This window comes from Canis lupus, chromosome 2 (assembly GCF_003254725.2).
Source record: "Canis lupus dingo isolate Sandy chromosome 2, ASM325472v2, whole genome shotgun sequence".
NCBI lineage: Eukaryota > Metazoa > Chordata > Mammalia > Carnivora > Canidae > Canis > Canis lupus.
Window position 1 is genome coordinate 80833658 of NC_064244.1, and position 13255 is coordinate 80846912.

A 13255-nucleotide genomic window follows, 5' to 3' on the forward strand; every position below is an offset into this window, starting at 1 on the left:
TATGAGCCCGAGCTGGACGTGAGCAGGGATGGGCTGGTGGCTGCTGAGCCCCGTGGGTGGCACCACACCAGCTGCACCCAGGTCACTGTCTCCATGGGCATCGGCTGTGTGCCAGAGCTGCTCTGACCGCTACGACCATCGCTGGCCACATGTGGCTGGTGAGCTCTTGAGACGTGGCCAGTCTGGGGGTACCTGGGGGGCTCAGGGGTTGAGCGGCTGCCTTCAGCTCAGGGCGTGATCCCAGGGTCCTGGGATCGAGTCCCGCATCGGGCTCCCACTGGGAGCCTGCTTCTCCCTCTGCCTGTGTCTCTGCCTCTCTCTGTGTGTCTCTCACGAATGAAGAGATAAAATCTTAAAAAAAGAGGAAATGTGGCCAGTCGGCACTGAGATGTCCTATAAAAGTACAAGACCCCTCCGCCAAGACTATCTCGTTAGCGTTTTTGATCAATTTTGTGTTGGGATGATATATTTCCGATATAGCGAGTTAAATAACAATGATCATCTCTGCCTGTTTCTTTGTACTTTAAAAAAAAATAACGCGGTTACCGGCCACTGGAAATGACACACGGGGCGTGCATTCTATCTCTAAGGGACAGCGCTGCCCTGGAATGTGAGCGCTCCAGGGCAGGGGGCTTTGCTCTGCGTTGCTTGCTGCTTTCCCTCTGTCCTGCAGCAGGCCCGGCACGTGCAGGAGGAGCCTCATAAATGCTGGATGAATGAATGGCGTGGCGTAGCGCTATCGCGGAAAATACACGGGTTTTAGAGTCTGTCCGACCTTGGTTTAACCCCGCACGCCCACAGCCATGCACTTCACCTCTGTGAGCCTCGGCTTCCTCCTCTGTGTAAGGAAGCTGCTGCTCCTGAGGGTCCAGGGACGTGACAGACGCCAGGTCTGGCAGCTGCAGCCGCGCGTGCGAGCCCGAGGGCGCTGCCGGGAAGCTGCGGCTGTTTGGGGTTGTGTGAATGATAAACCCAGGTTGGGTGCCAGGCTGTGGCTCCCAGCAGCTGCTAGGGTGTTTGTGCCCACGCAGGGGTATCTCTACTGATCCCACGGAGGGAGCCGCAGCGCATTCCCCATGCAGACAGGCCCCAGCGGCACTGAGTAAGGACCGGGGGAGGCACACTCCGCGGACACCTGTACTGGTCGGGATTTAGAAACCCCCAGAGCCATGCAACACGCTGTTCTGTGGGGCCTCTCTGAGTCTGTTCCAGAGAAGAAATGCCGGGGGAAGACATGCCTTCATCTCAGATGTGCTATGCAGAGGCAGGGGGCGCCACCAAGGAGGGGGGAAGGTGGCGTCCTAACACCTGCGGGATGGATGCCCAGGTGGGATGCCCAGCGGGATGCTCTGCACCTGCGACTGTTCATCATCTGCCTGTCAGCGCAGGTGGAAATCTGAAAAACCACCGCACACCCTCTCCCGAGGAAGGTTGTGTTGGTTTCCTGTTGCTGTTGTGACAAATCACCCCACACTGAGTGGCTTAAAGCAACTCCCATTCATCTTCTCACAGTCCTGGAGGGCAGGAGGTGTCGGCCGGGCCGCATTCCCCCTGGAGGATTCCGGAGAGCATCTCTTTCCTTGTCTTCTTCTTCAGCTTCTAGAGCAGCCTGTGCTCCCGAGCTTCCGGCCCGCCACCGCCCCCCCCCCCCCCCCCCCCCCGTCTCCCAGGACGTCATTCCCAGCTCTGTGGCCATCAGCACACCTCCTTCTCTGACACCCTCATGCCCCCCGCCTTTTTAAGGACTCTTGAGACCATGACACACCCACCCGGATAATGTGAATCTGCAAAGGCCTTTGATCACGTAAGGTGACATCATCACACAGGCTCCGGGATCAGGTGGGCGTCTGGGGGTGGCGGTGCCGTTATCCCGTAATAAACTTGTCATCCGGCCTACGGTAAGGGCCTTGGGCTCAGCCCTGCACAATCTTGGGGTCACTGGCCTTTCGGGGACGGTCCCCCAGGATAAGAAACCCCAGCCTGGAATCTACCCGCATGGCGCTCGGAGCTTCAGGTGACCCTGGATATAGACAACGCCCGTCAGACACGCACTGGGGCCTGACGCGTCTTACAAAAGGGCCTTTTGTTTTCAAAAGCGTGTGTCTTTACATCAATATAAGAACAGGTAACTGTTCCTACCTGCTAACTTACCTGCTAACATCTGCTTAACTAAATGCAGTGAATGCTTACTCTGAGCCCGGATTATCTCACTTAATCTTCACACGGAGAAGCCGCTACCATCACCCCCATGTTACGGATGCGCACACTGAGGCCCGGAGAGGTTACGGAACTTGCCCAAAGTCTCATGTTAATAAGTAGCAGGATGAGGCTGGGAACCAGATGGTCTGAGTCTAGAGTCCCTCTAAGATCCTGCCTCTCATCTGCTCCCCCAAACCGGGCTTTAAAAGAATGAGTCTTTCAGATGTCACTACACGGGGCTTCCGTGAACAAGGCACTGCTTTGTGTGCCGTCGGCAGCCAGGGTTTGCTGTTGGCACCGAGATGGAGGGGACCGGGGTTTGTCCCAGGCCGCTCAGTGACAAAGACAAACACCAGTGTCTTAAGTAATCTGCTTGGGAGCCTAGGGTCAGGGCTGAGTGCTGACCTCATGCTTCTCGGCCACCCGGGCTCAGCCCCTGTGACCCGAGGCTTCAGGTGGCTAGTCACACGTCCCAGGACTCTGCCCCCTCTCAGGCGCCGCAGCACAGCCCGGGGGTTGCAATTCCTTCCTGGCACTGAGCTGGACACTTCTGCACGTCATTTTTGTAACCATCAACACACTCTCCGGCTGCTCCGCCGTCCCCACTGCAGAGGAAGGAAGGGGGCTGAGGCCGGTGAGCACCCAGGCACCACACGTCCAAAGCAGCGCTGTTTGCATCTGGGCTGGGATTATCCCCCTGGAAGCCCCACAGCGCGGTGTCCCAGTCTGCGGTGCATCTGTGGGCATCCCAGTCGTGTCCCTGTCCCCTCAGGCCAGGAGCTATGCCAGATGGTCTCTACCCTACAGGGGGCCGAGGCAGTGTAGGGCTTTATTAAATATCTGTGAGCTGTGACCCTGATGCACCCATCAGCCAAGGGGATGGTAACCACACATCTGGGCATCGGATGCAATTACTGAAGCAAAGGGGCGGGTGGGGGGTGAGGTCCAGCAAGGGTCAAGGTTGCTCCCTGAACCAGAAGAAACTTCCAGGCTGAACAATAACAATGGCCATGTAGTCACAAGAGTAACTACAACAGGGACGATAAATAATGATGACACAGATGGTGATAAAATAGCCCCTATTTCCTGAGTACCCCCAACCAGCTGGAGGCAGATGGAGGAGGCTGCCCGGTGAGGGTGGGGCCTGGGGGCAGGCCAAGGCTCTTGTCCTCTGGCTTGCCAGCTGTCTCCTGGCAGTCTGTCCCCACCCCCCATACACATGAACTGGGCACCCACGGCACGCCGCGCGGAAGTCCAGGTGCTGGGGGACTGAGGCAGCCAGCCCCACACATAGGCCCTCTCTTTGCAAAGATCCGGTATCAAACTGGAAAATCCTGGGGTGCCTGGGTGACTCAGTGGTTGGGCACCTGCCTTTGGCTCAGGGCATGACCCCAGGGTCCTGGGATCGAGTCCTGCATTGGGTTCCCCTGCATGGAGCCTGCTTCTCCCTCTGCCTGTGTCTCTGCCTCTCTCTCTCTCTCTCTCTCTCTCTCTCTCTGGTTTCTCATGAATAAATAAATAAAATCTTAAAAAAAAAGGAAATAAATAAAAAATCTTTTAAAAAAATTGGAAAATCCCAAAGAGGGAATCCGAGGGTAATCTATTATTATCACAAATGCCTCTGCAGGGACCCTCAGAAGGAGGCACTACTGTGCCCATCACAGTGCCACGTCGTCCAGAGCCGGTGGCACATGTCACTCTCAAGGATGGTCCCTGGAGGCCTGGGGGGCCGGGCTACACTGGGCTCCGAGAGCCAGGCTGCCCTGGACCAGGACGCAGGTGCCCTGTGGCCAGGCTGGTGCTCGACATCCCAGCCCCCTTCTCCTGGCCCTAAATCTGGGCGCCACCAGGCCTGGCCAATCAGAGCTTCCTATCACTCAGAGGATGGGGCCTGGCCACAGAAATGCCTGGGAGGGGAACCCCTGCTGGGTCCCTAACCTCCCCGCCCCCCACCATCCCCTCCACCCCGGGGTTTGCTGGAAGGGACAGGAGATAGCTGGTGGCAGCTGGTGGCCATCTGGTTCTCCCGGGGAAGAGGCTGCCCCAGGAGGGAGCCAGCACTGGAGGAAATGAAAGCGGAGGTGGACGGCGAGCCCCATGCCAGGAGACACCACTTGAACTCAAGAATCCAGCTGGACTTCCCAATGTGTCAGCTGCATGAACCAATATAAACCCTCTTGTCTAATTTAAAATTATTATTTTTTAATTAATAATGACAAAAAAAAAACCCAAAGCAAAACCAAACTGGCTAGTTGCCCCCAACCGTCTCCTTTCTGAGGCAAGCCTGGTGCTGACCAAGTGAGCAGTGACCACCACCTCCCCCTAGGGCACCTCCTCACAGTCCTCTCTGCGCCGTCTGGCCACGAGCACCTGGACAGGTAGGCGTTCTGGAATGCAGGGTCAGGAGTCCAGGCCTGATTGCCAGGTTACTGGATCTCCTTCCTTGGTCGGGATGCTTTGAGGATGACTCTCAGGGCCGCTGACTAACAGAGGCCTGTGGCCGTGGCAGTGACCGAGGAAGGATGCGGTCCTCGGGCTGAAAGCCGGCAAATCTCTCCCTGGGCCGCTGCCCTCCCACGCGCCACCCCACAGACACTGCCGTAAGTCACGGGGCTGGGCGTGCCTCTAGGCTGTTGGCAGGAGTCACAGGGCAGGAAGAAGCACCAGGCCTGCCCTTGAAAACGTTACTGCCAAGGTTATAACGCACGTCTAGCCAACGGACACGTGCAGGAAGAGAGGAGGAGAGGAAGGCACTGGAAGGGGGAGGAGAGATGACACAGGGTGGGGGCGCGGGGCGCAAGGAGACAGTGAGGCACAAGCGACCCAAAGGAGAGAAAAGTGAGCCAAGATGCAGGATGGAGGGGCCCTGGGTGAGAGCACAGGAGGAGGAAGAGATGCTAGTAGAGAGCAGGAGCAAGGAGCCCCTGGTCCCCAACAGGGAGGCCCTGGCGGTGGGGCACGGATCCGGGGCTGGCGTGAGGGCTAAGGTTTTGGGCGGGAGGGTGAATCCGGTGCTGCTGGGCTCCCACGTGGGCAGCTGCCGTGGGGCCTGCCTGGCGTAGCACCGTGCACACAGGGGCCAGCGGGCACAAAGCACCCCCGAGCTGGGCTGCAGGGCAAATATCTGCCTCCTGACCATCATCGGGCAGGGGTTGCCAAGCACAAAGGGGACCCAGCAAGCAGGTGGGCCCCTGGGGAGAGTCCACAGCCCACGATGGCCCCCACGTCCCACTCCGTAAAGGCCAACCTCACCTGGATGTGGACCATGAAGGCCTCCTCGGTGGGCCCTGCCTCCCAGCCTGTCCTTTCTTTTTTTTTTTTTTTTTTTTTTTTTTTTTTTAGATGAAGAACAAAATTTTATTCTAAAAATAGATCTCAGTGACAATGAAATACCAAAAGCTGGTCATTATAATAAAAGGAAAAAAGAGTTAAAGGAATTTGCTTTTTTTTTCTCCTTAAAAATACAAAATTCTCACTAATATATTGTCAACTCTCATTTATCTGAATGGGAATATTCATGTTTTGGATTATCTAAAGTCCTGGATTGGGTTCTAATGTATCTTCAAGTCAATACATTTCTCAATGCAAACAAAAGCAAGTATTTGCCGAAGTGAACAGGACAAGGGTATGAGTTTATGCCTGTGAAATGTGCACTGGGGGAGCAGTGGTTGGCCTGGGAAGTGCGCAATGCAGCTTCCACACAGAGAAGACAGTCTTCGCGCCACAGAAAAGGCATTCAGGGACATGAAGTGGTTTCCTATCTTCCGAGTGCTCAAAATCAGGCCTGCCTATGTTGTTCTAATGGACCTCAAGCCGAGAAGCACAAAGAACACAGGAGATGAAAAAGGTAAAATTGAAACACCCCCCCCACACACACACATCATTTTGCAAAGAAATAGAAATGGTGGGGTCCTGACCAGGCAAGTATGTGGTCTGTTACTAACTCCACCCACCCAGGCTTTCTTGGATTCCCTCTACAATACACATCTCAGGCCTGCGGCATCACCTGGTCCTCAGCAGACTAGGCCGTAATGCACAGTGAGCAGAAGTGATGCTTTTACATAAAAATTCCTAGCATCCTCTGAAACACAAAAGCTGGTCACAAGTCACATTTAAATACTTTTCAGTGCAGATGAGGGACATTAGGACATTTTAGTGTATTTCTGGATTAGCAGAAATTTACTAAGATAGAAACACTCTCTCAGATGGTCATACAGTCAGTCTAAATACCATTTTTTTTTGCCAAACATGACCGAGTTTTGGCTGTTTGTAACAGGAACTACATTGACCGGCCCTGGGGTCCCTACAACACGGTGCTTTCTCTGCTACCATAATATAGCCACATGCCTGCCCCCAGGAGACGAGTGGCCTGAAGAATAATAAAAGCTTATCTTAAAAAGACTTAAAAATTTAATCCAAAGTTTTTTTTAGTATAAAAATGCTATTTCCCCAAATCTGAGTAAAATCAACAGTGCACAAAAATGCAGCATTTGGTCATGTAGGTGGGAGCCTGAGGGGTTGTGTAGGTAGTGCCGCCCTACGGCCCCTGGACGGACTGGCACGGCCTTAGCTTGTGGGGTGGGTTTGGAAATCACAGGAGGAGCCTATGTTAGGGAAGTTTACAGGACATTAAGCGATTCTAGGAACAGAAAGCTTTACACCTCTTAAAAATATTCACTAAACAGAAAATAACTGTTCCATATGAAATAAAGCAATTTCCAGTAGTTGACGCTAGTCTCACAGCAGCAATAACCTAACTAAATCTTTAAAACACTGTTCAGTGTTGCAGTTTACTGAAATACACAGAGGAAAAAATACTTAGATTAACTATCATTGACAGTTCAGGCTCTCCCTAGTAGGGCAAAGCCCAGATATCATTTCTAGTTTGATTGGGGCCTGGGGGCAGTGCACCAGGTACAAAGCTTTAAAGTTATGCTTGCGAGCTGGTTAACTCCTATAATTTTTGCTGTGTGGCATTTCTGTTACCATCCTGAGGCCCTTATTTGTATGCTGGGACGGCACAGCGCCCATCAGGGACCATGTCTGCCAATTACTCCCCCGCTGTGACCAGTGCCATACAAGGAAAGGGCAGGCCTTGTCTTACTGTGCATTTTTTAAAAGTGACTATAACCATTGTATTAACTATATGTTCCAAATACTCCTTTAAAAAACCCAAACCAAACCTGTTTTACCTTTAGTAACCAGGAGGAATTTCTATATGTTTATACAGCACATTGTATATTATATGCATGGCCTAATAACTGAAATTAATTGACAGGGCTGTATCAATCTTCTTCCATTGGTCCTTGACTTCCTTAGATGATGGCGTCATGTTCATCAATGGTTCTGTATCGAATGCCTCTTCTTGAATAATACATTCTGCATCCGATGTAAAGAATTGACAGGACACCCAGTGTCAACACAATACCGCCAAGAAAGCTGCCAGTATCAAATTTTGATCCTGGATTTCCTTTAGAATTAATAGTTGGTGTGATTGTTACTGATAAAGAAAGGGCTGTGGCTGAACTGTTGTGGGCGATGGTCTCCGTGGCCAGCGTCGCCTGGGTTGTGTTCTGGGAACCTGAGCTGGTAGAGATCCTGTTGGCCGAGACCCCAGCTGTTGTGATTCTGGCTGTAGCTGTGGCCGTCTTGGAGATAGGAGACAGTGGCGTGGTCAGCGGTTTCGTGGAGCTGGTGGTGGACTGGCTCGTATAGTTGGAGGTCACAAAGGTGACATTCTCTGTTGGGTTAGCACTGTGGTTTCCTGAAGGCATTGAATTCTTTGTGTTTAGAGATCCGTCCAGGCCCGCGCTGTCCACAGCCGCCTTGAGCAGCGCCAGCATCAGCAGCACGCCCAGGACCAGCGCCGCCCAGGCCCCGCGCGCGCCCACTCCCATTGTTCCGACGGCAGGACGCGGCGGCCTCGCGGCTCCCCGACCCAGCGTCCGCCGCGCCGCCTCCCGCCGCCGGCCCCCCGATGCCCAAATAGGGCGCGGGAGCCGGCCTGGGGCGACGGGCGGGGCGGGGCCCCAGCCTGTCCTTTCTATGCTGCTTTCAGGGAGGACGGGGTGGGGTGGGGGTGGGGTGTCTTTCCAAAAGGCAAATGTCATCATGTCACCCTCAGTCAAGATCCCTCCATGGCTCCCCAGCACCTCCTGGCCCCCAGCCCCCGCCTGCCGCTCCCCTCAGGCCCGGGCTGATTTCCACGCACTTCCATGCACAATCTTGTTTCCTCCTCACCACCAGCGCTGGTCTCACCCCGTCCTACAGACAACTGAGGCTGGGAGAGGCGAGGGACCGGTGCCAGTTTCCCACATCGTAGAGTCCCGTCCCCATCTGAACTGGAAAGCTGGCTCATCTGTGGCTGCGGGCTCCCCCGTCCTTCCCATCGGCCCCGGCCATCCCGAAGGCCCATCTCTTCCTCCTCTTCTGTTTCCACTGCACCAGGGGACAGCCCTCCCCCTCGCTGCGCCGACCTGGCTTCCTGCCCCCGGTCTTTCCCTTCTATCCAACTCACCCGGCATGCTGCTGCCACTCTGATCCTCCAGAAACAGCCCCCCCCCCTTTTTTTTACCATCACTCTCCTGCTCAGAAACAAACCCTCGGTGGCTTCCCAGGGCCACAGAATCAAAGGCCAAAGCCCTGAGCTTGGTGTTGAGGCCCTTCTGCCCAGCCTGAGGGGTCTGGGAAACAGCCAGGGAGCCACCCCGATGCACCCCCCTGTCCCTCGCCAGACGTCCCCCCTGCCGCCCCTGGCCTGCTGGGGTCCTCACTGCTGCCGGAGTCGACCTCTCTGGCCTGCGGGGTCCTTGCTTGGGGTCCTACAGCGGCAGGGCATCGTTCTCTCCGCTTCGGGGGGCCCTATGGGGTCTCCCCCACAGGACGGGAGCGTGAGGACCGGAGGGCGGCCGGTAGCGCTCTGAGCGTAGAGTCTACACGCAGCGTCGAGGAGCGACAGGGCTAAATCACATCTCCTCTATCAGCCACTGTAACCAACTGCACATGCGGAGACGCCCAAGGGGAAAAAAAATCAGAAACATAAGCTGTCACCACACTTTACATTAAAAACCTGAGATCAAAATCCCAAAATATTAAGAAGAGACTATTATAAAAGGATTTCCCCATTTGCAAAAAAAAGTCTCTGGCCTCGGTTTTCCCATCTGAGAAATAGGTCGGCTGAGACACTAGATGATCCCGAAGTTTCTTCCGACATTGAAATTCTCAGGTTCTGGAAGTTAGCCCTGTCACAGAGGCTGCCGGATCACAGTGATAGGCAGTTTGTAGACAGCCCTTTGGAAAAAAGGAAGAATTTCACGACTTTTAGAGCAAAGAGGTTTTAGGCCACTTGCTACCTCCCGGCTCCTGTGGCTGGGCCGCGACCATCATCGTGCGGTGAGAGCAGAGCAGATTCAGCGAACCAGATACCCTCCTCCCGACCCTGCTCCCAAGTTGGGAGCAACTGCCGCACATCCCATGCCTGGCGAGGTGGTTTACTGGAAAGGGAACCGGAATGTGCGCATATGCACAGAGAAACGTGGTCATTGGGGCACCCCGCAGACGGGGTGACAAAAGGGGGCGACATACTTTCTGCATTTCTCCACCAGGGTTTCTCCACCTGCATCACTGCAGGTCAGGCTGACCGCTCTTTGTCGAGGGGGCTGTGCTGTGCATCGCAGGGTATTTAGCGGCGTCTCTGGTCCCTACCCTCTAGAGGCCGGGGGCATCTCAATCCCCGCTGGGGCAACACGAATGTCTGCAGACATGGCCACATGTTCCCCGGTGGTGGTGGCGGCGGCGGCAGCAGCGGGGAGATGCCCCAGCCAAGAACCGCTGCTCTACGTCATTACTGGTTTAGGATTTTTTTTTTTTAAAGAAGCATGCGCAATAATTTTTATGGAGAGCATTAAGGATCTCTCTATTCAGCCCCTTGGCAAGTGGTGTCAGTTCCCCTCGCCCAAAGGGGTCACATGCACCTACTCCCAAGCACCCCTACATCTGCTTCCCCGGCTGCCACCATCACCTGGATGGCACACGCGCCTCCTGCCTGGGCCCCCTCAGTTCCGTCGCTCTCCTGCCGGGCTCCTACTGCCCTGAGCGCACGATCCAAGCTCCTTCCGGAGCTCTGTCGCTCTGTCGGCTGGCCCCCCACCCCCCGACCCCCTCAGCCTCCTTCTGGTGGCTCAGAGCGGGGTCCCCGGCAGCCCCGGGCCCCGTTAGCAGAAAAGCAGAGGCTCAGGTCTGCCCCGGGACCTGCTGCATCAGGACCTGCGTTGTCACAGCGACAAGCATCGTCGTCGAGTCTGTGAGGAGCTGCTTCAGTCTGCCGTCCCCCCCCCCTCCCGCGCTCCCACCACACTGCCCCTCGCCACTGGCTCCTGCTCACCCGTCACTCAAATGTCACTCCCGTGGGGGGATGTTCACCACCGGACGTTGGCGCACAGTAGCCTCTCGTGTGACCACGTGTGTTAGCACCTGCTGGTTTGGGACGCGGCGATGCGTGCGGCTCGCAAGCACCTCGTTGCTTAACATGGTGTTTTGTCCGTCCCCGTCCCCGGACCCCACACCCCAGGGGAAGCTCTACACAGTCAGGTACGGGGCCGACGGAACCAGACACACAGAAGGTATCGTGCAAATATTGTTGGAGCCCAGAACGGCCACAGGTATCGCACCCTCACTACGTGGTGATAGTGTTTTGACCCGGACTATTTTGTTTATTTTTCACAAAACCTACGAGGCGACATAGGTAATGGTTACGATAACCCCCGTTTTACAGATGAGGAACGAGGGGCCCATGACACAGGGTCTTACAGGCGGCGGCAGGCAGAGTAGAGCTGCCACCCGGAGCGGGGGGCAGGCGAGATCTGGCCCCATGACTGCCCCCGTCACCACTGCACAATCTCGCCCTCTTATGCCGATTCAAATAGCATTTTACACACGCACGGGGCTCGACATGGAAACGAATTTCCTGGCGAACACTTCTCTAAAATAAAGACTTCTGCTGGTTGGGGAATCATTAACCCCCCACGTGTTTTTTGGGGTCAAAGGCATCTTTGTATTCGGAATCTGTTTAAGCCGGTCTGTCTGTCCCTAAGTTCCCAAAGCCAGTTGCTATAAACCATTGTACCTCCAGACCTGGGTCCAGAAACAAAGCCACCAGGGAAGACACAGGGCCAGCCAAGTGAAGGAACCGTCGATATTTCTGTGTCCTCTGGCCAGCTGGGTCACCTTTCCCCCTCAAGGCCACCGGGTAAGTCACTGTTCATCTTGGGAGATCCAGCACTTCCCTGCTACGACCTGTCCCATCTGCTCTCCAAGGAGCATCAGCCATGTCCCCCGTCACTCAGGGCCCTACCAGGTACTCCCAGCACCGCGACTCTGGAGTCCTCTGGGGAGCGGGGACTTATGGCCCTGCTCGCCCTCCCTGAGAGTGAGGGCCGTGCGTGCCCATCGCCGTATCACTGGCACAACCGCTCCCATGTCTCGAGCACTTGCAGGTCCCAAGCCCTGTGCTGGGCTGAGTTTGGAGGTCATGTCTCCATTTAACCCTCAGGACAATCCTGTACATGAGGAACGCAGGGTCTTAATTTTGCAAATGGAACAACCTAAAGCGCAGAGAGGGGAAGTAATTTGCCCGAGGTCACAGAGCCAGTCACCGAGGGACCCAGAATCTGAAAGTCAACTCAGAAGGGGCCTGGCATACGGATCATCGTGTTAGCTGATGCCAGGCACGGTGCCAAGGGCCCACGACAGCCCCGCAAGGAGGGCGGGCGACTGTACCCATCGTACAGATGATGAAACCGAGGCTCAGAGAGGCAGGTGGACGCGTCCCTGAGGTCACACGGCCAAGAAGGGAGGAGGGGTCGGAATCCAGAAGCGCTGTGCTGTGCCGTGGCACCACGCCGCTTTCAGCCTACTGCAGTCGCACGTGTGTCACTTGGAAAGCAGCCCGCGCGGACGTGTCACGTAGGCAGGGGGGCGTCGGCTTCACTTTTGTCTGCGACAAGAACCCGCGCTGTGATTCCCGAGAGGCAGGCAATCAATCAATCATCAATCAATCACACAGAACCAACAAACAAAAAGGTGGTTGATGGGCCTGGAGCTCGGTCCTGCGGTCAAGGTCGCGGCAGGCGTGCAGGAGTGTCTCCCGAGGGCGTCACCGTGATGGTCGCGAGCAGCCTGGGATGAAGGCCTGGAGGGGGAGCACCCGAGAGGCTTCAGTCGCAGACCTTCAGATTCCCTGCACACGGTTCAAAGAGGCTTTGGCTACACGTGTTGCCACGGGCCAGGGGGACGAGAATTTATTCTAACCCTCTCTCCAGGTGCTACAGCAGTCCGGGGGGTGGGGGGCTAGGGTTCCCTAGGGTCCTCTCTCCTCAGGCCTCCGTCCGGGGTGGGGTGGGGAGGCCCCCGAGCTCACAGGACCTGCTCCGGATCACAGAGGAATCCGTTTTCCTAACCGAGCATCATTCCACATTTTGATTCACGTTTAGCTTTGAAAGCTGAGCTGCATCTGGATGGTTTGTTCTGACTAATGATGTCAGCTGTTCATACCAGGACTTAAAAGCCCATAGAGATAGTGCGAGGAGTACTCCGGGTGCCAAGGCTTTTTTTTTTTTTTTTAAGATTTATTTATTTATATGAGAGAGAGAGCGTGCACCAGTGTGCACGAACGGTGGGGAGGGGCAGAGGGAGAAGGAGAGAAGCAGACTCTCCGCTGAGCGGGGACCCCCCCAACACACACAGGGCTGGACCCCACGACCCTGAGATGGTGACCTGAGCCGAAATCGAGAGTTAGCTCCTTCACGGACTGAGCCACCCAGGCGCCCCTGGGTACCAAGGCTTTGACGGAGTTTTGTGGCTCCTTCCCCAATAGTCTCTGGATTGAATGCACTGATGAAAATGCATCCTCTGCAGCCCTTCCTCTAAACCCCACCAGGGGCCCCAAGGGACCCCCCCCCCCCATACCAGCTCAGCAGAGGTAGTAAAGTGAGGTGGTCAGAGCCAGGGGTGATCAAATCCAGGTCCTCTGAGCCTCATTCCCCTCACGTGTAAAACG

General features: G+C 55.5%; 2 protein-coding genes across 8 annotated transcripts in view; both read right to left on the reverse strand.

Moving 5' to 3' along the window:
- TMEM51 (transmembrane protein 51) overlaps nt 1-13255 on the reverse strand; it is a 58423-nt gene that overhangs the window by 20118 nt on the left and 25050 nt on the right. The window lies entirely within an intron of this gene.
- LOC125754581 (porimin-like) lies at nt 5599-8204 on the reverse strand. The gene has a single exon (XM_049107034.1). The coding sequence runs from the start codon at nt 8094-8096 to the stop codon at nt 7515-7517; it is 582 nt and encodes a 193-aa protein (XP_048962991.1). The 5' UTR covers nt 8097-8204; the 3' UTR covers nt 5599-7514.